Below are 27894 nucleotides of genomic sequence, written 5' to 3' on the forward strand. Positions count from 1 at the left end.
TATTTATTTGTTCAAGTAAGTCAAGAAGAGGCAAATGCTTGCGCAGTTCTGTTATATTATAGTCTCTTCTATGTGCGTTAATGACATTTTGGAGACCATACTACACTTACTAGGTGGAACTTAACTAGAAGACTCTAAAAGGGTATTATTACAATGAATTCTATTATCCAGGAAAAAAAGATACTGTGCCATATCTGAAAGCTTATTTTTAAAGTGTTGCAGCATATGCTACCTCAGTAATCTCTCCCTAATGAATCATACACATAATGATCAAAATATTGTATTTGAAATGTAAAACCATTTTAACTATGCAAATTAAGAAATTGGCATAATTATAGTGACACAATTACTCTACATGTCTAACTTTATGAAGCAGCAAATGAACAGATCAAATATTCACTCACCTGGTCAAAAATTACTACTCCTCACTCCAATGACATTTTTTGAAGAAGTAGAAAAACACATCCTAAAATTTATATGGAATCTCAGAGGATGTTGAAGAGCCAAAACAATATTGAAAAAGAAGTACAGAACTAATGACACATACTTCCTGATTTCAAAACTTACTACAAAGCTACTAAAATCAAAATAGTGTGATACAGGTACTCTACAGACATAGAGACCAATGGAATAGAACAGAGAGCCCAAAAATAAACCTTCACATATACGGTTCAAATGATTTTTGACAAGAGTGCTAATAAGACCATTCAACAGGGGACTTCCCTGGTGGCGCAGTGGTTAAGAATCCTCCTGCCAATGCAGGGGACATAGGTTCGATCCCTGGCCCGGGAAGATCCATATGCCATGGAGGAACTAAGCCCATGTATCACAACTACTGGGCCTGCACTCTAGAGCCCGCATGCCAAGACTACTGAGGCCTGTGCGCCCTAGAGCCTGTGCTCCACAACAAGAGAAGCCACCATAACGAAAAGCCTGTACACTGCAATGAAGAGTAGCTGCATCTTGCTGCAACTAGAGAAAGCCTGTGCAGAGCAACAAAGACCCAACGCAGCCAACAAGAATTAACAAATAAACAAAAAACAGACCATTCAATGGAGAAAGGACAGTGTTTTCAACAAATGGTATTAGGAAAAAATGGCTATCCATAAGCAGAAGAATGACGTTGGACCCTTACCTAACACTGTATACAAAAAAATTAACTCAAAATGGGTCAAAGACCTAAGACTATAACTCTTCGAAGAAAACATGGGCAAAGGCTTCATGTTATCAGATTTGGCAATGATTTCTTGGATATGACACCAAAGGCACATAATGATCAAGACACAGGCAACAAAAGAAAAACAGGCAAACTGGACTTCAAGAAAATTTTGTGCACCTAGAGACACTATCAACACAGTAAAAAGGCAACCCACAGAATGAGAGAAAATATTTGCAAACCATCTTTCCACATAATGATCAAGGGATCAATCCAAGAAGAAAACATAACAATCATAAATATTTATGTACCCAACATAGGAGCACCTCAATACATAAGGCAAATGCTAACAGCCATAAAAAGGAGAAATCAATGGTAACACAATAATAGTGGGGGACTTTAACACCAAATTTACACCACTAGACAGATCATCCAGACAGAAAATAAATATGGAAAGAAAAGCTTTAAATGACACAAGAGACCAGAGAGACTTAATTGATATTTTTAGGATGTTCTACCCAAAAGTGGAAGGATACACTTTCTTTCAAGTGCACACAGAAGGTTCTCCAGAACAGATCACATTTTGGGTCACAAATCAAACCCTGGAAAATTTAAGAAAACTGAAATTGTATCAAGCATCTTTTCCAACCACAATGCTATGAGACTAGAAATCAATTACAGGAAATAAACAGTAAAAAACACAAATACATGGTCACTAAACAGTGCGCTGCTAAATAACCAAGGGATCACTAAAGAAGTCAAAGAGGAAATAAAAAAATACTTAGAAACAGGGCTTCCCTGGTGGCGCAGTGGTTGAGAGTCCGCCTGCCGATGCAGGGGACATGGGTTCGTGCCCCGGTCTGGGAAGATCCCACATGCCGCAGAGCGGCTGGGCCCGTGAGCCATGGCCGCTGAGCCTGCGCGTCCGGAGCCTGTGCTCCGCAACGGGAGAGGCCACAACAGTGAGAGGCCCGCGTACAGAAAAAAAAAAAACAAAAACCCTAGAAACAAATGACAATGAAAACATGACAATCCAAAACCTATGGGATGCAGCAAAAGCAGTTCTAACAGGGAAGTTCATAGCAATTCAAGCTCATGTCAAGAAACAAGAAAAATATCAAATAAACAATCTAACCTTACACTTAAAGCAACTAGAAAAAGAAGAACAAAGAAAATCCAAAATGAGTAGAAGGAAAGAAATCATAAAGATGAGAGCAGAAATAAATGAAATAGAAACAAAGAAAACAATAGCAAAAATCAATAAAACTAAAGGCTGGTTCTTTGAGAAGATAAACAAAATTGATAAACCATTAGCCAGACTCATCAAGAAAAAAAGGGAGAAGACTCAAATCAAAAGAATTAGAAATGAAAAAGGAGAGATTACAACTGACACTGCAAAAGTACAAAAGATCATAAGAGACTATTACAAGCAACTATATGCCCAAAAAATGGACAACCCGAAAGAAATGGACAAATTCTTGGAAAAGTACAACCTTCCAAGACTGAACCAGAAAGAATTAGAAAATATAACCAGACCAATCACAGGTAATGAAATTGAAACTGCAATTAAAAATCTTTCAACAAAAGTCCAGGACCAGATGGCTTCAAGGGGGAATTCTACCAAATGTTTAGAGAAGAGCTAACACCTATCCTTCTCAAACTCTTCCAAAAAACTGCAGAGGGAGGAACATTCCCAAACTCATTCTATGAGGCAACCATCACCCTGATACCAAAACCAGACAAAGATATCACAAAAAAAGAAAATTATAGACCAATATCACTGATGAACTTAGATACAAAATTCCTCAACAAAATACTAGCAAACAGAATCCAACAACATATTGAAAGGATCATACACCATGATCAAATGGGGTTTATCCCAGGAATGTAAGGATTCTTCAATATACTCAAATCAATCAATGTGATACACCATATTAACAAACTGAAGGATAAAAACAATATGATCATCTCAATAGATGCAGAAGAAGCTTTTGACAAAATTCAACACCCATTTATGATAAAAACTCTCCAAAAAGCGGGCACAGAGGGAACCTAACTCAACATAATAAAAGCCATATACAACAAACCCACAGTAAACATCATTCTCAATGGTGAAAAACTGAAAGCATTTCCTCTAAGATCAGGAACAAGACAAGGATGTCCACTCTCGCCACTATTATACAACACAGTACTGGAAGTCATAGCCACAGCAATTAGACAAGAAAAAGAAATAAAAGGAATACAAATTGGAAAAGAAGTAAAACTGTCACTGTTTGCCGATGACATGATACTATACATAGAAAATCCTGAAGATGCCACCAGAAAACTACTAGAACTAATCAATAAGTTTGGTAAGGTTGCAGGATACAAAATTATTGCACAGAAATCTCTTGCATTCCTATACACTAACAACAAAAGATAAGAAAGAAATATTAAGGAAACAATCCCATTACTATCACAACAAAAAGAATAAAATACCTAGGAATAAACCTACCTAAGGAGACAAAAGACCTGTACTCATAAAACACTGATGAAAGAAATCAAAGATAACATAAACAGATGGAGAGATATACCATGCCCCTGGATTGGAAGAATCAATATTGTGAAAAGGACTATACTACCCAAAGCAATCTACAGGTTCAATGCAATCCCATTCAAATAACCAATGGCATTTTTCACAGAACTAGAACAAGAAATTTTACAATTTGTATGGAAACACAAAAAGACCCTGAATAGCCAAAGCAATCTTGAAAAAGAAAAACAGAGCTGGAGGAATCAGGCTCCCAGACTTCAGACTATACTACAAAGCTACAGTAATCAAGACAGTATGGTACTGGCACAAAAACAGAAATATAGATCAATGGAACAAGATAGAAAGCCCAGAGATAAACCCATGCACATATGGTCACCTTATCTTTGACAAAGGAGGCAAGAATATACAATGGAGAAAAGACAGCCTCTTTAATAAGTGGTGCTGGGAAAACTGGACAGCTACATGTAAAAGAATGAAATCAGAATATTTCCTAACACCATACACAAAAAGAAACTCAAAATGGATTAAAGACCTAAATCTAAGGCCAGACACTATCAAACTCTTAGAGAAAACATAGGCAGAACACTGTATGACATAAATCACAGCAAGATCCTTTTTGACCCACCCCCTAGAGTAAGGGAAATAAAAAAAAAATAAAGAAATGGGACCTAATGAAACTTCAAAGCTTTTGCACAGCAAAGGAAACCATAAACAAGATGAAAAGACAACCCTCAGAATGGGAGAAAATATTTGCAAATGAAGCAACTGACAAAGGATTTACCTCCAAAATATACAAGCAGCTCATGCAGCTCAATATTAAAGAAACAAACAACCCAGTCCAAAAATGGGCAGAAGACCTAAACAGACATTTCTCCAAAGAAGATATACAGATTGCCAACAGACACATGAAAGGATGCTCAACATCACCAATCCTTAGAGAAATGCAAATCAAAACTAAAATGAGGTATCACCTCACACCAGTCAGAATGGCCATCATCTAAAAATCTAGAAACAATAAATGCTGGAGAGGGTGTGGAGAAAAGGGAACCCTCTTGCACTGTTGGTGGGAATGTAAATTCATAGAGCCACTATGAAGAACAGTATGGACGTTCCTTAAAAAAGTAAAAATAGATCTACCATATGACCCAGCAATCCCATTATTGGGCATATACCCTAAGGAAACCATAATTTAAAAAGATACATGTACCACAATGTTCATTTCAGCACTATTTACAATAGCCAGGATATGGAAGCAATCTAAATGTCCATCAATAGATGAATGGATAAAGATGTGGCTCATATATAAAGTGGAATATTACTCAGCCATAAAAACGAACCAAGTTGAGTTATTTGTAGTGAGGTGGATGGACCTAGAATCTGTCATACAGAGTGAAGTAAGTCAGAAAGGGAAAAACAAATAACGTATGCTAACGTATATGTATGGAATTTTAAAAAGCGGTACTGATGAACCTAGTGGCAGGACAGGAATAAAGATGCAGACGTAGAGAACAGACTTTGAGGGCACAGTGGGGAAGGGGAAGCTGGGATGAAGTTAGAGAGTAGCATTGACATATATACACTACCAAATGTAAAATGGATGGCTAACGAGAAGCTGCTGCATAGCACAGGGAGATCAGCTCAGTGCTTTGTGATGACCTAGAGGGATGGGATATGGAGGGTGGGAGGAAGTCTCAAGAGTGAGGGGATATGGGGATATATGTATACATATAGCTGATTCACTTTGTTGTACAGCAGAAACTAACACAACATTGTAAAGCATTTATACTCCAATAAAGATGTGGAAAAAAAAATGGGCAGAGGATCTGAATAGATATTTCTGCAAAGCAGATACACAAATGGCCAATATGCACATGAAACGATGCTCAACATCACTAATCATTAGGGAAATGCAAAAAAAACCCTACAATGAGATACCCCCTCACTTCCATTAGGGTGGCTGCTATAACAAATAAAGCAGAAAAATAACAAGTGTTGTAAAGGATGTGGAGAAACTGGAACACTTGTGTAGTATGGATGGGAATATAAACTGTATAGCCACTGTGGAAAACAGTATGGTGGTCCTCCAAAACAATAAAAATAGAAGAATTCTGGCATGGATGGTGGTGATGGTAACACCACATTATGAATGTATTTTATACCACTGAACTGTACACTTTAAAATTGTTTGGATGGCAAATTTTATGTTATGTGTACATTACCACAGTAAAAAGAAAGAAAGAAAGAGGAAAGAAAGAAAAAAGAAAGAAATTGGAGAAAAAAGAAAGCTACTACTGCTCTCATTAGAAACTTTTAGGACATCAAAATAAGTAAATAGCTTCAGGTTTTATACAGTTGTTTTATTTTCAAAGCAAGTTACTCAGTATGTTTTAAAACAAACAGTCTTCGGACAGACAGAAGTATAAAAAAATAAGCATTAGGCTAAGACCAGAATTATTAAACCTATCAACCAGCTAGGGAATGGCTGACATATAAAATATAATTATCCTGAATTTCACCAAATATTCCCCCAAATCAATGAATACTTTACTAATCACATTCTCATAAAAGCTAAAACTGAAGTCCAAATATTTCACTATCATCTTAAAAGAAAATTAATTTAACATTATTTTAACGTTACTTTTTGTTTGTCAATGTGTCTTTCAATTTTTGAATGTGCATATTTCAGACTTCAGCAACAAAATTACTGCATCAAATTCGTCTTTAACCAACAACCTCCAGTGGAATTTAATGTAACCATATAGGAGATACCCTTTTTATGACAAGACTCTTTTGGAAGAAGGGAAACAAGGAAGGAAATATGGAAAATGCTTTTAAGTGATATATTTATGAACTGCACAAGTGTTCAAAAGTTGTCTTGAGAGTTTTAATACATACCAGGCTCCAATTTGATAATTTTTACTGCAGCCAGCTCTCCCGTATGTATATTTCTGGCCTAAAATAAAAATGAAAGTAAAACTTTAAAAAAGTCTGTCAACTGTATAAAAGTTACTTGGTACTATGTTAATTAGTTGCTTATCAATCAGGCTTTTAACAAAACTGAAAAACAAAATCTTTATTTCCAGTGAAATGAGTATACTCATTTTCCCAATAAAGAAAATATAGAAAAAATACACACACACACACACAAAATTCTCTTTAATTCCACCACTAAAAAACAACTACTGTTTAAAATTTTGGTGTCCTTCCTCCAAGTCTTTTCTTATACTTACTTTTCTTAATTAAAAAAAATACTCATGGTTTTTATATATTTTATAAATATAGTCCTAGGCCATTAAAGGAAAATAAATAACCAAATCATGTGTATCTTACTACCCAGAGGTAAAAAGTTAACGCTTAGTGTACGTATTTCCTTTTTTGCCCTGTGTATGTGTGCTCAAGTGTGTACGTGTTATAGAAGATGTGCCATCACAGTCTTCGACAACATAATGTGCAATGCTGCCTAATTTTCCACTGATGGTATATATAATTTATTTAACTTATCGGCTGTTAATGGACACAGGATTTTAATATTATTTTGGAATTATAAATAGAGGAATATATATATCTCATAGCTTTATATCTATCCACAGCCTTGATTATTTCCTTCAAATAAATTCCTAGAAGAGAAACTACTTACCACTTAAGAAAATATCATGGATAGACTTAGTATAATTAATGCTTCAATGATTATCACTGCAAATACTTTAGCACATATCAAAGTTTATCAGTAAGGCAACCTATAAACATAATTGTTAAGTTAAAAAGTATGTGGATTTAAAATGGACATATTGCCATATTGCTCTGAAAAAAATTATGGGGATTCATACTCTCACCAACCTTAGATGTTAAATCTACATCTGCCAAGTTCTATTATAGGTGCAGATTTTTATTTTATTTTTTCAAAATTATGTACTTTCTCAGTGCTCTACATAATTTTAAATGTCTATATAATAGCTCATATAATCATTCTCCCTTACTGTTAGATATTAAGGATGTTATACATAGTCTTTTCATTATTTAAGACTATTTCTTTCAAATGGATTCTAAGGTATGAGATTACTAGGTCAAGGGTATAAATATGAACATTTAAGGCCATCAACACATACTGCCAAAAGAGTCTAAAAGCACTGTGCCATAATATTGTCAACACTAATATGAGTGCTCATTTTCATTACACCCAGGGTGGCACACTCTACGTGGAAATGCTATTTAATAATCTACAACATTTTTCATTTTAGTATATTAGATTTGAATATGAATTTTCACACTTGGCATAAATAAGGAGCATATGATAAAACAGAAAAGAATGACAAAGAATGTAGGGAAGAGAGCCTCAGAAGGGATATTTTTAGAAATGACATATAGAGGGTGAGAAAAATAATAGAATGGGGGAGAGGGATGCAGAGGGAAAGTCACAAACAGAAATGCAGAAGAAAAAAGGATTTTTTCTACAGCAGCAGTCTCAAATATTTTGTGATGAGAAGTTCATATTTTCCTCATCTATTGCAGTAAATAGGGTAAGGAGGAGTCTCAGGAAGAGAAAACAAACCTTTTAACTCCCCCCATCCATGGTTACCCTTCCCCCCAACTGCAAAGGCATTTAGAGAAATGGGAAAAGGTCAGCCAGAAGCCTCACACCATTCCTACCCTCTCCTCTTCCTTGCCTGTGACAAAAGAATCGCCTCAGGTCTTTTCCCCATTCCTAAAATCTTTCAGCATTTTATATCCATACAGTGGAGTATTATTCAGTGATAAAAAGCCATCAAGCCATGAAAAGATATGGAAGAACCATAAATGCATACTGCTAAGTGAAAGAAACCGGTCTGAAAAAGCTACATACTACATGAGTCCAACTATGTGACATTCTGGGAAAGGCAAAACCACAGAAAGTGAAAACAACAATGGTTGCCAGGGGTCTGGGTGAAGAGTGATGAACAGGTGAAGTACAGGGAATTTTTAGGATGGTGAAACTATTCTCGTATGAAACTGTAATGGATACACGTCATTAGGTATCTGTCAAAATCCATAAAACTGTACAACACAAAGAGTGAACCTTCACGTAAACTATGAACTATACTAATATATCAATACTGGTTCAATAATTGTAATAAATATACCACACTTAATGCAAGATGTTAATAAAAGGAGAAACTGCATAGGTGGGTGGGTGAGGTGTGCATGAATGTAACTCTATGTATCCGCTCAACTAATCTGTAAATATAAAGCTATACTAAAATTAAATCTATTAATTATTTTTAAAAGAATACACATAAAATTAAATTTTAAGTATACTGATACTTTCAGACATATTGAGTCAATTTTTATGATTAGAATCAACACAAATATGTTGAATTTCAATTTAACAGAACCAAAATGACGCAAGAACCAAGGACACCCTTCTTTAGAGATTCTGAGGGACTCGGGAAGGAACAGATCACTGGAAGATTTGAACAATCACAGAACCACATAAAATATATATGGTATTTTAAAATTCAGCTACACCATGCATAAGCCAAAATATACTATATGTCGTTACAGAAATTTAAAAAAAAGAATATAAGCTATAACTCCCACTGACAGGGTAAACACTTAAGTGTCAGTCTCCATTTTGAAGACATTATTTCTGTTCTCTCCAAATGAAGAACCGATGGGCAAATGTTCATACTCTGTAATTTTCCAGCTGGATTTTTAAAACAGAAAGCAGTACCAGGCTCTTTTATAATGAAAGGCAAAGAGGCTTTCAGAAAAAAAGATCTAAACAGAGACTTTACAGATTCAATTTACTAAAGAGATCTTTCAGAAATTTAACTATACAATTTCACACTATAATCCAGTGGAGTCATACGCAATACTAGTTTTTGAAACCCAACATTTCCTTTCAACAAATTAAGTGTGATATTCTCAAGTATTTTTGTTTTTAACTTTAACACACAAGAATTTAAAGCTCCTGCACTGTGTTTATAAAAGGAACTAACAGAAATACCACAGTACCTCTACCAAAAGATCTAAATATATTTCTGATTCCTATTTATTTTAGTAGGTTATTGCTATACACTAATATTTAGACTTAAGGGTATACTGAACAACTAGAAGTCCAATAAAATATTTTACTATAATTTATCTCTTATTTAATTCTTTATTAATCAGGAATTAAAATTATTAGGTGGAAAAAGATAAACTAATAATAAATGGGATCAATGTCACTATAAAATCCATAAAAGAGCCTTTCCACTTAAATTAAGTTTCTATTCCCATTGCCAAGGTGTTTCCCTTATCTCTTAATATTTCCAAGTCAATTTACTACTGGAGACGTATTTTTACTCAAACTCTCCTGTCTGGATTTTTAATTCATAGTAAGAAGTTAAATTTCCACTTGCACCAAGAAAAAAAAATTAAAGATGTTTATCTTCTTAACTTATCCATTTCTATTTCAACAATATTATGCAGATGCCAGTTTTATAAGCCATGAACTTTCCAACATGCTGTAAAATTTTTAATGTGACTAAAAAATAATTAAAGGAAAAGTCTTGAGTTACCAACAAAGAATAGAAAGATATGATTTAAGGCACAGTACCTCTCAGTAGTGAGGAAGCTGGAAGATAATTTCTTTTAACAGGGGTAAAAAATGTAACTGGCAAGTATTGACAGTCATCTAAAAGTTATAGCAACCAAGATGGTCACCATGAAGATAAATGAGATCAGCTCTTGTATTCCACTTCACTGTTCTTTACATTAGGCCCCTCATCCTATCTCCAGGTAATTTCCTTCCAGCATTTCTTAGGGTCACAAAACTTTTCCATGAAGCCAACTGGGGGCATCAATTTCAAATATACACCCTTCCTCCAAAAATATCCTTTAATATAACAATAGAGAATCCAGATATCTCAATATTTAACAAGCTATCTCTTGTGGCTAGTGACTACTTCTCAGAGTCAAAATTATGTATCCCAGACTTAAGAATATGAACTACGATACAAAAGTAGTAACACAGCATCTGTAAAGTTTGAAGAAAGCCAAGTAGCTGGTTTGCCCACAAAAGAAGCAGTCAATTATGTCACAGGATGTAAAACCTCTATAGCTGATTCTGTATGGAACATTGTTTTTTACAGGTTCATTCAATCAACAAATATTACTAAACACTGAATACCAAATATTATTATTTAACAAATATGTGCCAGGCACTGATATTGATACTGGGGATATAATGAAACAAAACAGTGCTGTCTTTAGGAAACTTGTTATCAGTTGGTGAGACAGAGAGGTGAATAGTAAATACAACGAAGTGTGACAAATCTCTCAAAGGTGATACAAGACAACACAGGAGGCTTCTGAGCCAAGTCAAAGCTGGTTGGAGAAAGCTTCCAGGAAAAAGTAAATCTAAACATGGATATTATGAGAGACTTTCCTGGGAAGAGTGGGGTGGGGTAAGGGATTATAACAGAATTCCAGGCAAAGGTGTAAAGATAGGATAAAACATGGTCATTTCAAAGTAGTAAAATTATCTTGTATTAAGGGAAACATAAGAGTGTAAAGAGACGATGGTGAGAGACAACATTCCTTTGAAGCTCAGGAAAGATGGTATCACCCACTACCCTATTATAGCCATCATCTACTAACTTCTTGGTCACCCCTTCTTGTTCACTCAGGACTTTATGTTTCCTGGCTCACAGTCTTCCTTTCCACCCCTTTTCTTGGTACCATTCTTAGAGACTTCAACATCCAGATCTACTCTCTGACTTTTCAATCCTTAGCCTCCTATCTGAATCTTGACTTCAAACATCGTAATTCCTGATCATGACTTCCTACCCTTTCAGCTCACTTACTCTAGTCTTTCCATTCCAGTGATCTTTCCACCTCATCAATCCAGTGCATTCCCATATGACTACCAATTACATCTCTCAATTCCTCACATCTTCCCTTAACTGTCAGGGTTCCATGGTGCACCACTCTATTTATAATCACTCCCTTACAAACAACCTTAACTTCCTTCTCCTCTTATCCTCTGTCATACTAGCCTAGCAAAATGCTAATCTGATTAAACTTGATTATCCACTAATTCCATACTGATATTGAATAGCTAAATGATACTGGGGAAAAAATGTATAAAATCAGACTAACTGGTGTTATTTTCAAATCATAACACAAACCTCAAACTACAAACTACAACTTCTCCATTAGGTTTGATTTTCTACTCTTCAAAAAGAATATTTTATACCTCTCTCTTAAAGCCTTCAATAATGCCTAAGCCTCTGCTTACTCACTCCTCTGTTACCTATCCTAACACAGAATTTCACCTTTTCTTTACCTAACATTGTCCTATGTAGTCCTATGGCTTTAACAACCATCTCCAGGATAAATCTCTCCTCACCCAGCTCCAGACTCCTAAATCCATGGAAACCTGACAGGCATGTCAACCCTAACATGCCTAACACATAACACTCAGTTTTCTCTGCTCCATAAACCCATTCATCTTCACATCTTCCCAATCTAAATAAAATTTACTGCAGCCAGCCAGTTGCTCAAGTACAAAACCCAAGGTCATTCTTCATTTCTTTCCTTCACATTCTTCACATCTGATATCTCAGCAAATAATGATGGCTTAAAAATATAAAGCAAATCCATTAACTTTCCTCTATCTTCTCTGCTATGCTCTAGTCCAGCTTGTCTCCATTAGGAATTAGCAAACTAATGTGAATGCAAAGGAATAGCAAGTCTAGGATAACCCCTAGTTTCTAGATTGTACAAGTGAATACACACTGTGATTCCATTCACTAAGATGACAGACACAGGAAGATGGACACATTTTATGGGTGGAGGGGAAGGACAGTGAAGGAACATAGATAAGGGGCTCAGATTTGAACATATTTAACATTTAGGTTCCTATGGAAAACTAACTGGAGATATGGAGATCTCTGGTAAGCCACTTAATAGCTCCTGAAGCTCAAGAGCTAACATGGATTGGAGACAGATTGGGCATCATCAATATTATTGAATGCAGGCCAGCAGATGACATAACCTAAGAAGAGTATGTAGAGTTAGAAGAAAAGAGATTCAAGAGCAGAATCCTAGAATATTACCCACATTTAAGGGATAGGGAAAAAAACTCTCCACAACAGATCACATGCTAGACCACAAGACAAATTTCAATAAACTTAAGAAGAATGTAATCATAGCAAGCATCTTTTCTAACCACAATGATATGAAGCTAGAAATCAACTACAAGAAAAAAAAACTGCAAAAAATACAAACACGTGGAGGCTAAACAATATGCTACTAACCAACAAATGGGTCACTGAAGAAACCAAAGAGGAAATCAAAAAATACCTGGAGACAAATGAAAATGGAAACACAACCATCCAAAATCTATGGGATGCAGCAAAAGCAGTTCTAAAAGGAAAGTTTATAGAAATACAAGTCTACCTCAGGAAACAAGAAACATCTCAAATAAACATCTAACCATACACCTAAAGGAACTAGAAAAAGAAGAACAAACAAAACCAAAAGTCAGTAGAAGAAAATAAATAATAAAAATGAGAGCAGAAACAAAATAGAAAATTTTTAAAAATGGGAAAGATCAATAAAACTAAGAGCTGGTTCTTTGAAAGATGAAGAAAACTGATAAATCTTTAGCCAGACTCATAAAGAAAAAAAGACAGAAGACCTGAATAAAATCAGAAATGAAAGAGAACTTACAGCTGACATAACATATATCAAAGGATCATAAGAATATTACAAACAATTATATGCCAATAAAATGGACAACCCAGAAGAAATGTACAAATTCCTAGAAACATACAAACTCTCAGGACTGAATCAGGAAGAAGCAGAAAATATGAACAGATCAATTACCAGTAATGAAATTAAATCAGTAAAAAATTTTTTTTCCAACAAACAAAATTCCAGGACCAGACATCTTGAAAAGTAACCAAACATTTAAAGAAGAGTTAACACTTATCCTTCTCAAATTACTCTAAAAAATGGAAAAAGAAGGAATACTTCCAAACTGATTCTACAAGGCCAGCATCACCCTGATACCAAAACCAAAGACACTACAAAAAAGAAAATTAAAGAACAATATCACTGAACATAGATGCAAAAATCCTCAACAAAATATGAGCAAATTGAATTTAACAATACATTAAAAGGATTATACATTATGATCATGTGATATTTATCCCAGAGATGTAAGGATGGTCCAAAAGCTGCAAATCAATCAATGTGATACACATTAATAAACTGAAGAATAAAAATCATATCATCATCTTGAGAGATGCAGAAAAAGCTTTTGACAAAGTTCAACATTCACTTATGATATCATATCATCATCTTGACAGATGCAGAAAAAGCTTTTGACAAAGTTCAACATTCATTTATGAGAAAGACTCTCAACAAAGTGGGTATAAAGGGAACATACCTCAACACAATAAAAACCATATATGACAAATCTACAGTCAACATCATACTTAACAGTGGAAAGCTGAAAGCATTTCCTGTAAGATCAAGAACAAGACAAGGATGTCCACTCTCACCACTTATATTCAACACAGTTTTGGAAGTCCTAACCACAGCAATTAGAGAAGAAAAATAAATAAAAGGAATCCAAACTGGAATAAGTAAAACTGTCAGTGTTTGTAGATGACGTTGTATTATATAGAGAGAAAATCTTTAAGATGCCACAAAAAAACTATTAAAACTAATAAATGAATTCAGTAAAACTGCAAGATAAAAATTAATATATTATTGTAGCTTTATAGTATAGTTTGAAATCAGGGAGTATGATACCTTTAGTTTTGTTTTTCTTTTTCAAGATTGTTTTGAAACCTATTGTGTCTCTATATACTAGTAATTAACTATCAGAAAGAGAAATTGAGAAAACAATCCCATTTACAATTGCATCAAAAAGAATAAAATACACAGGAATAAATCTAACCAAGGTGGTAAAAGACTTGTACTAGGAAAACTGTAAGACAGTGATGAAAGAAACTGCAGACAACAGGAACAAAGGGAAAGATATGTCATGTTCATGAATTAGATTAATATTATTAAAATGACCATACTACCGGCGGCAATCTACAGATTCAATGCAATCCCTGTCAAAATACCAACAGCATTTTTCACGGAAGTAGAACAAATAATTCTGAAATTTATATGGAAACACAAAACATTCCAGATAACCAAAACAATCTTGAAAAAGTAGAACAAAGCTGGAGGTATCACACTCCCTGATTTATTTATACTATAAAGCTACAGTAATCAAAATGGCATGGTACTGGCACACAGGTCAATGGAACAGAAGAGCGAGCCCAGAAATACCCACACTTATATGGTCAATTAATCTATGGGAAAGGATGCAAGAATATATAATGGGGAAAAGACAGCCTCTTCAAGATATGGTGCTTGGAAAACTGGAGAGCTACATGCAAAAGAATCAAACTAAGCTACTTTCTCACACCATATACATATACCTTAAACTCAAAATGAATTAAAGACTTAAATGTAAGACCTGAAACCATAAAACTGAGGAAAACATAGGCAGCACACTGTTTGACATTGGTCTTAGCAATATTTTTTTGAATATGTCTCCTCAAGTAAAGGAAAAATAAAAAAAACTGGACTACATCAAACTAAGAAGCTTTTGCACAGCAAAGGAAACTACCAACAAACAAAAATGCTGCCTATTGAGTGGGAGAAGATATGTGCAAACATAATATCCCATAAGGGGTTAATATTCAAAATACATAAATGGCTCATAGAACTCAACATCAAAGAAAAAGAAAAAAACCAGATTAAAAAATGGGCAGAGGACTTGAACAGACACTTTTCAAAAGACATACAGACAGCCAACATACATATGAAAAAATGCTCAATACCACTAGTCAGAGAAATATTAATCAAAACCACAATGTCACAGCTATCAGAATGGCTCTCACCAAAAAGACAACAAATAAAAAGTGTTGGCAAGGATGTGGAGAAAAGGGAACCCTTATGCACTGTTGGTGGGATGTAAACTGGTGCAGCCACTATGGAAAACATTATGAAGGTTCCTCAAAAATTCAAAAATAGAACTGCCATATAATCCAGCAATATCACTTCTGGGCATGTATGTGAAGATACAAAAATACAGATTCAATAAGATACATGTGTGCCACTATTCACTGCAGATTTATTTACCATAGCCAAGATATGAAAGCAACCCAAGTGGAGATACACACACACACACACACACACACACACACACACGAATATTACTTAGCCATAAAAAATGAAATCTTGCCATTTGTGACAATGTGGATAACCTCGTGGGTATTATGCTAAGTGAAATAAGTCAGACAAACACTGTATGATTTCACTTATATGTGGAATCTAAAGAACAAAATAAACAAAACAAAACAGAAACAGATCAAAGAACAAACTGGTGGTTGCCAGAGGGGAGAGGGATAAAGGATGAGTTAAACCAAGTGAGGGAGGTTAAGAGGTACAAACTTCCAGTCATAAAATAAATAAGTCACAGTGATGTAATATACAGCATAGCGAACAGAGTCAATAACAGTGTGCAATAAATTTGTATAGTGATGGATGGTAACTAGACTAACTGCTGTCATCATTTTGTAATGTATAAAAATATCAAATCACTCTGTTGTAATCTGAAACTAATATAATACTGTAAGTCAACTACATCTCAATAAAAATTTAAAAAATAGGTAGGTAGGTAGGTAGATAAGAAGGAAAGAAGGAAGGGAGGAAGGAAACAGACAAAACTAAAACTACAACTACTCTAGAGATACTGTTCTATTAGAATCTCAGTTTGGAGGAAATTTTAAAAATGATCTAATTCAATCTTTTTTCTAAAAAAGCAATTTTCTTCTATTTAGTTTATGGAGGTCATTTGATCAATCTCATACATTCATTTTGTAGGATAAATTTAGTTGTATAAAGACTTTTTATGATAAGCAAAATCTACTTTCCTATAATTTCTCCTCAATGGTCCCAGTTTTGGTCTGTGAGATAAAGCTGATTGAGTCTATTGCTCCTATAACAAATTTCAGATATCTAAATTCATTGATTTATTCAGTAAGTATGTATTGATTTATTCAGTAAGTATGTATTGCCATCCCTATGGCAGTTAGGGGACCTAGTTCTAATTTTAACTCTCCTCAGAAACATAAAAGCTCCCTTCTATTTATGGATGAAACATGCTAACTTCTTCAACATGCTACATACAGATTCCAGACCCTTACCGCCATTCTGATTACTATGTGTTTTGCCTATGTGCTCAAAGTCTGATGTCCAACAAAAATGATAGTAAAGTATTAGATTCATTACAAAAGTCATGCTATAAGTGACTTTTTTTCTTCAAATTTCTATAAAGTTATGATATTTTTAAAATTTAAAAATAAATGTTGAAAGTGTTATATTCAAAACACAATGCAGTACTTTATCCTGTGCTAAGAGTAATGTGCTTCATTTTACTTCTATTATAAATCTTTTTGAGAAAACAGGAGGTCATAAACACATATTATATACTATATAAATTATGTAAATTTCAAGGAAACCACTTCCATTATCAAATTTATGTCAACAAAATATAATAAGGGTGGAGCCACACAGCATATCCTCCACATGAAAATTTAATATAAAGATTAGTCATTCATTATTTTTTCATTTACTCAGCATCCCTTACGCATCGGGTACTTTAGGTATGAGGGTAGTACAGGTGGGATGACAGCAAAAAATTAAAGATTTATCTGCCTTGTTTGAGTTTCAATGGGACAGATTTTAGATCCAAACAGGAAAGTTTTCTATAGCTTAAAAAGGAACCAACTGCTTCTAGTATATCATTATTTAAATAAGTTAAATGACCCTTTGTCAAGGATAGGGTAGGGGACATATGTACCGTGTAAGAGGTCCCTGCCAGCTCCCAGATTCCTTAATTTTTGTGAAGCAAGTTACTTCCAAGCTGCCTTCCAGATCTAGACAGGTGCTCCCTCTCCCACAGAAGGAGGCTGTACTGCAGGGTTTGCCCCACTACCAGGCAGACATATTCAGAGTCTAAGGCCTGCCTGTTAGGGTGACCCCAAATCTGTCCAGATGACTTATATCTCAGGACACACTAAAGCCTTAGTATGTTAGGATACTTACTTGCCTTTGAAAAGAATTTTTCTAATCCTCTCCTAATACAGCTTGATTTTACTAAAGGGAGCATTCCTTCTAGAGGATTACTTAAATTGTAATTATCTGGAAACCTTCATGGCAAAGCAAAGGGAGAAAAGGGCTTGAGTTAAGATTGAAAGCGGTAGGGAAAAATCGAACGCGAAAACATAAGTGTAAAATAAGGTAACAGAAATACATTACATTACGTTATTAATAATTAAAAAAGAGGTAGGAAATATGTAAACTCTCAATCACTGCTGGTGGGTGCAACTATTGAGGGGAATAATAGGTCAAATTCACTGAAACTTTAGCCAGAATGACTCCCCCAGGATTGGCATCTCTTGCTCCATGTGGAGCCACATTTTCATGCAGTGTGAAATTAACAACATGGATAAAAATCTCATCACAAGGAAAAAAAGAAAATTTAATTCTAGAAATTTACTTAAAGAAATAATTAGATATGTGAAAAGAATTTGTTCAAGGATACGGATCACAGCATGCTTATAATAAGGAAATACTGGAGATAATCTGCTTGTTCAACAATAATGAATTAAACACTGTACAATGATACAAGGAAATAATACACAAATATTAAACGTGTATATCTACTCACATGAAAAGTTGTTTGTGACATACTGTTAAATGAAAAAAGTACCTTATCAAATATATATGCTACATACTATATATAGTATGCTTAAATATATGCTTATATAATATATATTATGATCTATGTATGTGTCCTTAATATGACTTTTTAAAAGTCTTGAAAGATATACAAAAATGTTCATCTTTCAGTAAAAGAGGTACATGTAATTTTTCATTTATTCCTATATCCAAGTTTTCAAAAATAAACACATATTATTTAAAATGTATTTTTTGAAAAGAAGGTAGGAAAGAAGGCTATCTATTCTGAGGCAAGGACGAGAGAGGCAAATAGGAAAGCAAGTCCTACCAATGGATCTACAGAAAGAATAGGAAATTACTCATGGATAAAAAACATTATAGGGGACCCAAGCATCTCCAGTATTACAATTAGGAGCTAAAAAGCTTAAAATGCAAAAGTTGTTAATAATTTATTGCAACTTATGTCTATTAAAATATACTGTCATGCCCACATTGGATCCTTCCTGATATTGGTAAGAGGTAGGTTTAAAAAAGGACAAAAAGGCACAGGGCACCTAGAAAAGAGGGTGCATGTATGTGAGGGGTAACACATTGGTTCACAAGACATCCTTCTTAAGCTGTGACAAATTAGACATAGGCAAACGGAAGTAACCAGCTAATGCTACAGAAGGTAGGCTATTCTACTGCCTGAAAGAATTAGCATTTTGTTTATTTTAACTTAGAATAGCATTACCAAATCTAGTCTATGGGACTCAGTTATCTTAGGTAACAATAAGTCTAAAGTTCCAACAAAATGAGCACAAGAGAAGGCACATCAGGAAGGGTGTCTAACAACCAAGAAAAAAAAGTTTCTCTTTTTACTTATTAACATTGTAGGGTGGCTATGAGCTATTGATAAGTTCATCTCCACAGTAAAAGCAAGTCAAGCCTGGGCTCCAATTTGGAAGTTCTAAGGGTAAGAGTAACGACCAGGTGGGTAACCAGGAAACAGTACTTCTGAAAGTTGGTGCTGACACCTGAAGCTTATATGCATATTCAAATCAATCCAAAAAACTCCTCACCTCTCAGCAGAGGGGTAAGGCTGCCAAGTCTCATCTGACCATCTGCCCATAATTTGTTTAGAGCTTATTATTTGCTAGACAATGTGTTAAGGGCTATGTATACAGCAATGAATTTAAAGATGTAGTCCCAAGGCAGTTTGGTATAGTGGAAAGAACAGAGATTATAGAGTCAGAAGATCTGGATTCATGTCCTCACAGTGCCACCTACTATCTGTAAGATCTAGAGCAAATATCATACAACTTATGATACAACACAATATATAACATACAACTTATGATACAAGCAAATATCATACAACTTCTTCTTGGGTAAACTAGAGATGATAATACATCTGTCCCACCTACCTCATAGGATTATTGCGAGAAACAAGTAATATACTGATTATGAAAGAGCTAAACAAACATTAGTCACTCATTCATTTCAATCCAATTCCATTTTTATAAAAATGTTAGAAGGTGCGGGCCTATATGACTCACGGGCCCAAACACCTCCAAGGATAGATTGGGCTATCAGCCTGGCTTCCGACATCATCTTCTCAAAATCTCAGTGGGAGATTATGACATTTAACAGACATAGTTACACTAGACATAAATTCATCTTGCCTTTTTCAAAGAGTTATCTACACTCTCTAACTTAAATAGTACTTCACATAATTGAAAAGCAATAGCCTTCTACTAACATTCAAACATGTACAAATACTCAAAATAGTCCAATGCAGCCAAGAGAAAGTGCCTGTTCCAATTTATCTGATCTAGAACTCAGTTCTCAAATTGAAAACAAAGCCCTGAAAACACAAGTATCACTTGTTTATAAGTTAATAAGTATCACATGTTTCTCTTCCTGTGTATTTGGTCTGAAACCACAATTTTAAGCTAAGAGTGAAACTTTTATAAATTCTGAAAGGAAAACTAGAATAAGAAATCTAAGTCCATCTGCATTCTATCCCATTGTCTTCATCAAAAACACTGGAAATGATGGTTAAAGTGAAAATACTGAACCTATGAAAATAAAAAGAATACTAGATACATTATAAGCCTAAGGCAGAGGTTGTATCTAAAAGTCAATTTTGGAACTAGAATTTATATACCTGCACCAGTGATGGCACTGTTTTATGTCTATTTTCACAACGTTGAAAGTATTTAAGACTTTTATAGTTTTCAGAACATTTCTATGAAAGTAGAAAGGCGTTTTTAAATTATTTGCCTCTAACCATGATCCAGAGCTTCACATCCACCATCAGAACCATGGTCTTTTTCCAGGCAGTCGTAACATAAGCCTACTTCTACACAGTGAATAATAAATACAAAATAAGAGTTTAACCAGATGATTTGCATAACAGTAAACATCCATAACAGAACACTTCATCCTAATAAAACATGTTTTATTTTCAGAGTAACCTTTCACAATATTTAACATAATATCTAACTAAATAACTTTTAATAAGATATCCACTAGCTTAATAAAAAGCATAATTTTAAATAAGATTCTTATTTCCCGCTGTTAACCTATTTTTGCAAGTTATTCACTCTCCCTCACCCTAACATGACAACCCAACAGTCTCTTATGTCAGATTACCAGGACACAGAAAGGATAGTATATTCACACAAACTGTGTTAGAATACAAAAAAAAAAAACAAAGAAGAAGAAGTGGGTGATGTTTTGATATCAAATGTCAGAGAAAGTACAAGCAGAATATACATCCATCCTCTATCACCTTCACATTTGGGGCCACTGGGCATGTCTATTTTATTAGCATTTAAAGATTAGAGAACACCAGTGGGGAAAGATATAGTAGAAGCAGCTACATATCCTTTGCTTGCAAAATCATGCTATTAAAAAATGACACAGAGGGACTTCCCTGGTGGTCCAGTGGTAAAGAATCTGCCTTACAATGCAGGGGACACAGGTTTGATCCCTGGTGAGGGAACTAAGATCCCACATGCCGCGGGGCAACTAAGCCCACGTGCCACAACTATTGAGCCCACGCACATCAACTAGAGAGCCTGTGTGCTGCAAACCACAGAGCCCATGCACTCTGGAGCCCATGCGCCACAACTAGAGAGAGAAAACCCGGATGCCACAACTAGACAGAAACCCACGCACTGCAACAAAAATATCCCGTGTGCAGCAACGAAGATCCCACATGCCACAACAAAGACCTGACACAGCCATAAATAAATAAATAAATAATTTTTTAAATGACATAGAAATGGGTAACTTACATACAACTGCTGAACTTAATTAAAATCACAATGACTTGTACCCCTGCAGCAGCCAATGAGATGCAATGGTGGCAATGACTGTGTCTCAGTTCTAATTCTTAACCCTAAGCTTACAATTTAGCTGTAGAGATAGGTTCAGGTGATTCAGTAAGAGAGAGAGTTAAGACATCCTCTGGTTACCCAGATATCCACTTGGCCAACTCCTTAGTCTCTGAGCAAATCTAATCTTCTCAATGTGGCCTACCCTGTCCATCTCAATATAATTCCTCAACCTGCCTTCCCCATCCCACCCTGGCAATCCTGAACCCCTTAACTTGTTCAGTGTTTTCTTCTTTCCACATCTTTAATCACCTTCTAACATATCATACAACTTATTTATTATGTTTATTGCTTGAGGGCAAGAATCTTTGTCTACATCGTTCACTGGTGTATTCCAAGACCCCAGAACAGTGGCTGGCACATCAGAGGCTCTCTATAAATACTGGCTGAATCTTAAATACTCCTTTCCACCCTGTCATTCCCCGGCTGCATTCCAGTTCCCCATTCATCAATGTGCCTCATCCTAACCATACCCATAGGGGAACAACTGGGGCTGGAAATCAATGGAGGCTCTATTTCAGAGAAGGAGAGAGGGAAAGAGGAAGGAAAAAGAAAGGGAGGGAAGGAGGTTTTAAATTTATCCCCTACCTTGGTCCCCAACAATTCCATCCTAAATTTTTATATTTAATCTTCCTAAATTTTCAATTCCTCCCAAATTCTTTGCCTCGATTGCCTTCTCTGTGAAATTCCTTCTCTAAACTCAGCAACACGCCTGGTCAATTGAGTGATAAGACAATTTTAAAGAATAATAACTGGAAAACTATGATCAGTCTCAATGGAAGAAATAAAAACAGAAACAGTGGAAAAAACATGTGTGTCTCATTTCTTTTCCACTTCATAGCTAAGCTGCTTCAAAAAGTGGTCTACATTTCTCCTATTTCCTTACTGACCATTCAAACCTCAACTCTTCTGCTCTTAATGAACCCTTTCAACTCCTTACTTAAACGACCACTATGTTGCTCACTCCTTCAAAACATTTTTATTGAGCACTTATTATATGCCAGGCACTTATGCTAGGCTAGCTGATTCAGTGGTAAACCCAAGTCCCAGGTCTTGCAGTTTGAGCAGAGAAGGAAGACTGACAGCAACAATGATGAGTGACAAATGGTAAGTATTATGTAAGAAGTCAAACAGCAGACAGATATGACCTTATCTAAAGGACAGAAAAGGCCTCACTGAAAATGCAATGTTTAAAGAGAAATGCAAACAGTAGAAGACAGATGAAAGACAAGAGGAAGACTGTTCTAGTTAAAGGAAATAGTACCTGCAGAAACCTGAAGGACAGAGTAGAGTGCATATAAAGAACCAAAGGAAATTCAGTATGGTTAGTCTCAGGACAGGCAAGGCCTTAAAAGCCATATCATTCTAAGACTTTATTCTATGAACAAAGAGAATAAAAGGGAATGACACAAAACCTCAGATTTATATTTTTTGGAAGATGAAAACATTTGCCTTACTAGAGTGGGAGGAAACAAGAATGAACACAGGAAATGATAGAGAAGAGTTCTTGAAACTCTTGATTTCTATGGAAAGAACTTCATCATAACATTCTGTTACTTCTCAGACACCTTCAATACATTATTTTCTTCTGCCACTACTCTAAGACTACTGCCTTTACTCGGCTCTCCTACAAATGTACTCTCCTGGGTGACCTCACCTATACTACACAGGTACCACCCCATAAAGTGACAATGACTCCCAAACCTGTATCCCCAGTCCAGCTCTCTTAAGGACAGAGCTGAACTTCCAACCATGCACTGGACATAACCACCTATACACTGTCATACATCCAAAACCAAACACAAGATCCAGACCCCACAAATTTGGTAGTTCCTAATTCTGTTGATGGCACCAATGTAGTCACCCAAGGCAGAAATTCTAAATGCCACTGACTACCTGTTTGTCCCTCACTCATCACCAGGTAAATTTGATCATCTAAATCTATCAGTTACTTTCATCCCTATAGTTCCAGAAACTTTGTCTAACCCAGCCTCTACACCATGAGAGATTCCCTCCTAAAGTCTTTCTTCAGTTTACAGGAAGAAGTCCAAATTCCTTGCTATGACATACAAGGTCCATTATCTGGTCCTTTTCTGTCAGAAAATAGCTTTTGTTTGCCATCTATGGAATCCCTGCCAGATTTGGTCACACCAAACTTGGAAAGCATATGCAGATCCCTCAAGACTCACTATGGTTTCTCAAGCCACCAGGTATTTGCACACCCTATTCCCATAGCCTAAAATTTCTTTCCCGTCTTGTCCACCTGGGAATCACCCTGCACTCTTTTAAAATCCAGTCAATGTCCCCTCCGCTTTTAATCTTCCCTGGTTCACATCATAGTTCTCTCTCCTTTCCTCCCTTCCCCAGTCCCCACAAAAAACAGAGTTGGGCATATCTTCCACTTCACTTCTATTCTGGCACTTACCAAATTATGACTGTTTACATGTCTGTTTTCCTGACTACATTATATGTTCCTGTATGTTGATAGTGTACTTTCTCTTTCTCGTGTTTGCATCACCATACCCTACCATACAGTTGGCACTCAATAAGTATTTCTTGAATAAATGAACATTTACAGAAGTGTTGTGATGTAACAAGCTTTGTCTCTGTACAATGGGATCCTGGGGTAGGCTTTAAAGTATCAAAAGCCATTCCAGAATTGTGACTTCTGGCTTGGGGAAGAGAGAGGGAGGGCATATATAAAAAAGGGTTTCATTACAGTGGACCCAGTTCATCCAGCACCCAAAGAACCCACAGAACCCACAGAAGTGATATGACTGTGTGCCACAGATTTCTACACAAATTATAACATTTAAAATTGTAAAAATTAAAAATTGAAAATATGAAACTCGTAACGATTAACTAAATGAGAGTTTGTTCAATGGATCCTTTAAAAATGGTATTTTTGAAGACTATTTAAAGACCAGGGAAAATGATGGCCATTCCAATCAAGTAGAAAAAAGAGATACATCATGATCCCAATTTTACAAAAGCCATGTTTAAACATACTGGTTTAAAAACATTTAGGAAAAAAGCCTGAAATAAACTGTATTAAATTATTAACAGTATTCATCTCTGGTAATTTTCTACAACTAATATCATTCAATAAATATTTATTGAGCATCTATCTCTCTGCTACTGTACAGTGAAAAGCAGGAGACATCTGTTCCTGTCCTCCTGGAGCTAAACATGTCACACTTTTATAATCAATTGGAAAAAGCAATACAGGTTAGAAAAAAATACATGAGATTGCCCACTCTAAATGTATAACCCACAAAAAATAAAAAAAGATTACTAAAACTTCTCTGGAATCTAGACTGGGGACAATTTTGATCTAAATATTTGGATAAAGACCACCCAAATGCCTTGTACCATTAATTGTGAACTGTATCATGATACTACAACAGTCCAGATCACTATGGACAGAAGGTAGTAGAGGCACTAAATCTCCAGGCTTCCTCTTCCTGTTAGAAGATTTAAAAATTAATGATAATTATAAATAAAATTTGCTCAGTTGAAATTTAATCCTTCATCTTCCACCACATTTCTTTTCTCTTTTGTGTTTCTTTCCCCTCCACTATTTCCTGCTTGCACCCTCAATGATTTACCCTATTTATCTAAAAGAAGCTTTATAGATAAATAGCATTCTTCTTTCAACCAGGGAACAGCCAGTTTAAGATTGAGCTCTGCCCTCTTAAGGAGTCTCAGGGAAGACAGGTGCTTTCAAAGATTCAAAGGGGATCTGTGTTTTTGAAAAACATAAAAATAATTCACAAAAAATCTCAAAGCTGTGGTACTTTTAAAGCTCCAGCTCCATAAGATAAAAAAAGAAGTAGGGATAATATCTGACTAGAACAGCAACTAATTTACCTGCATTATTCTTCACTGTAATTATTTTGCTAGTTTACATCAGATTGAAATTCTTCGAAAACTTCCTAGGATTTTCAGCTCATCCTAAACACAGTGATAAATAACAAAATTAAGTGCTCTGAGTTAAAAACTTCAGCACTACAGTTTGAATGTTACATGTTTTTAGGCATATTAAGGAGCAAATATAAACGGATAAAATTCTGTAGGACTTCGAATGCTGAAAATGGATATGCTATGAAATAGTTTTCCAGAAATATTTTTCCTGGAGGATTCAAATAATTGAAATTTGTAAAAATACATATACAGGATATCATAATAGGCATTACAGGAATATATAGAATATTAAATGCTAACTTAGTGTTGTATATGCCCAGATATGCCCAGTAAATAAAGTATAAGGTATATGCCCAGAGAATTAGGGGACAGAAAGACTGACAGCCATTCATTCATTCCTCAAATGTTCAGAAAGTACTTACTCTGTGCCAGGCATAATTCTAGGAACTATCAGAGATAGAGCAGTGAATAAAAGAGATAAAATTCCTGCCCTCAGAGAGTATGTTAGTGGATTGAGATAGATAATAAACAAGAAAAAATAAGTAAAAAGGTGGGATGAATTGGGAGATTAGGTTTGGCATAAATACACTACCATGTGTAAAACAGACAGCTAGTGGGAACCTGCCATAGAGCACAGGGAGCTCAGCTTGGTGCTCTGTGATGACCTAGATGGGTGGGATGAGTGGGGGGGAGGGAGGTCCAAGAGGGAGGGGATATATGTATACATATAGCTGATTGACTTCATTGTACAGCAGAAACCAACACAACATTGTAAAGCAATTATACTCCAATAAAATTTTTTTAAAATGACATTAGATGGTGATAAGTGCAAAGATAAAAGAAGTAGGAAAAAAAGACTGAGAGGATATAAAAGCAAGGAGGGAAGGGAGCAAGCCATGTGGCTGAGTAAAAACATTCTGAGCAGAGGCAATAGCCAGAACAAAGGCCCAAAGGTAGGAAGATGGCAACACTGGCCTGCTTGCTCTTCCTTATGTTTAAGGAAGAGCAAGCAGGCCAGTGTTGCTAGAAGAGAATGAAGGAGGGTGAAGAGTAATAAGTGAGGTTGGAGAGATAAGGGGGAGGGGCTGGGGCCTCCTGGAGGCTTTGAGTAAGGTAGGATGTTAACAGTTGGAAATGGGGGTGGGACGTGATTCCAGGTAATTAGAACAAAGGAAAACAACAAAGACAAAGAACCAGGGTTTTGAGGATATTTAGGAATTAGAGGCTGGCTTGGTGTGGAATGAGGATACACATAAAGTGAGGGAGCATGAATATGAGGGAAGGGGATCATTTGTGGGGAGGGTGTTTGAAAGTGGTGTATGATAAATATTGTCTTGATCCTCTGTTTAGGAGCTGTTGAAGAGAGAGATAGGGCAGGGAGGCACCAGGGTAAAAGCCGAGCATTAGCCGTCCCTTTAATATAACCCTTTGCTTTCCCCGGCAAGGATAAAATCCTGCTCCAGACAGTTGCTTTAGTTGTTATATTTATAAAGAAAAAAGGTGAAGGCCTTGGGATTTTTGTGGGGAAAACATTTTAAATTTTCGTGTAGTAGGGAGGAGAGAAAATATACAAGAATTGGAATTCAGATTATTTTATTATTAACAGGAACTGAATTAATTACCAATTGTGTGACTAACATGAACTAGTGTAATACACAGTGAATCATAAGATGAAGGTGACTAAAAAGTGGGACTGAGAAGGCAAATAGGAATTTCAATTGTTTAAAAAGCATTCCACAACATGTCTAATCCATGAATAAACAGTTAAGAGTTAACTACCCCTAATTCTATATAAAGAAGATGATTCTATTATAATTATCTACTTTGAATTAAAATTATTCACAAGGCAAAAGCTGGAACCTTCCTCCCAATTCAACATCCCATACAGAACAGTACCTAGTACAGAAGATTCAAATGCTTGTTTAAAGAATAAAAAGCCTACCCATTACATTTCATCTCAATAGAATCAAACAGTGCTAGAACTGTCATAACACAACCTCAAATTGTTACTATTAATAGGGAGGATATTACACAAAAACAGAAAAGTTAGGAAGAAGGGATGTTTTTTCTTCCATATTACCATATTACCTGTAAAAAACAACATACCCTAAAGGCTTCTACTG

The 27894-nt window shown here is 35.5% G+C and overlaps 1 protein-coding gene across 3 annotated transcripts in view; it reads right to left on the reverse strand.

Moving 5' to 3' along the window:
- The window catches only part of MAP4K5 (mitogen-activated protein kinase kinase kinase kinase 5), a 146584-nt gene that overhangs the window by 117623 nt on the left and 1067 nt on the right, over positions 1–27894 (reverse strand). For 2 of the 3 annotated variants that reach the window (XM_089906128.1, XM_089906127.1), the window contains exon 2: positions 6585–6642. The exons of the other annotated variant lie outside the window; for it this stretch is intronic. In XM_089906128.1, coding sequence (XP_089762254.1) covers positions 6585–6642 — 58 coding nt within the window. The remainder of the gene's footprint in view (positions 1–6584; positions 6643–27894) is intronic. 3 annotated transcript variants of the gene reach the window in all.

Source organism: Delphinapterus leucas, chromosome 2 (genome assembly GCF_059928025.1).
Source record: "Delphinapterus leucas isolate spDelLeu-1000000601 "Yukka" chromosome 2, BTC_Dleu_Yukka2, whole genome shotgun sequence".
In the NCBI taxonomy this organism is placed as follows: domain Eukaryota; kingdom Metazoa; phylum Chordata; class Mammalia; order Artiodactyla; family Monodontidae; genus Delphinapterus; species Delphinapterus leucas.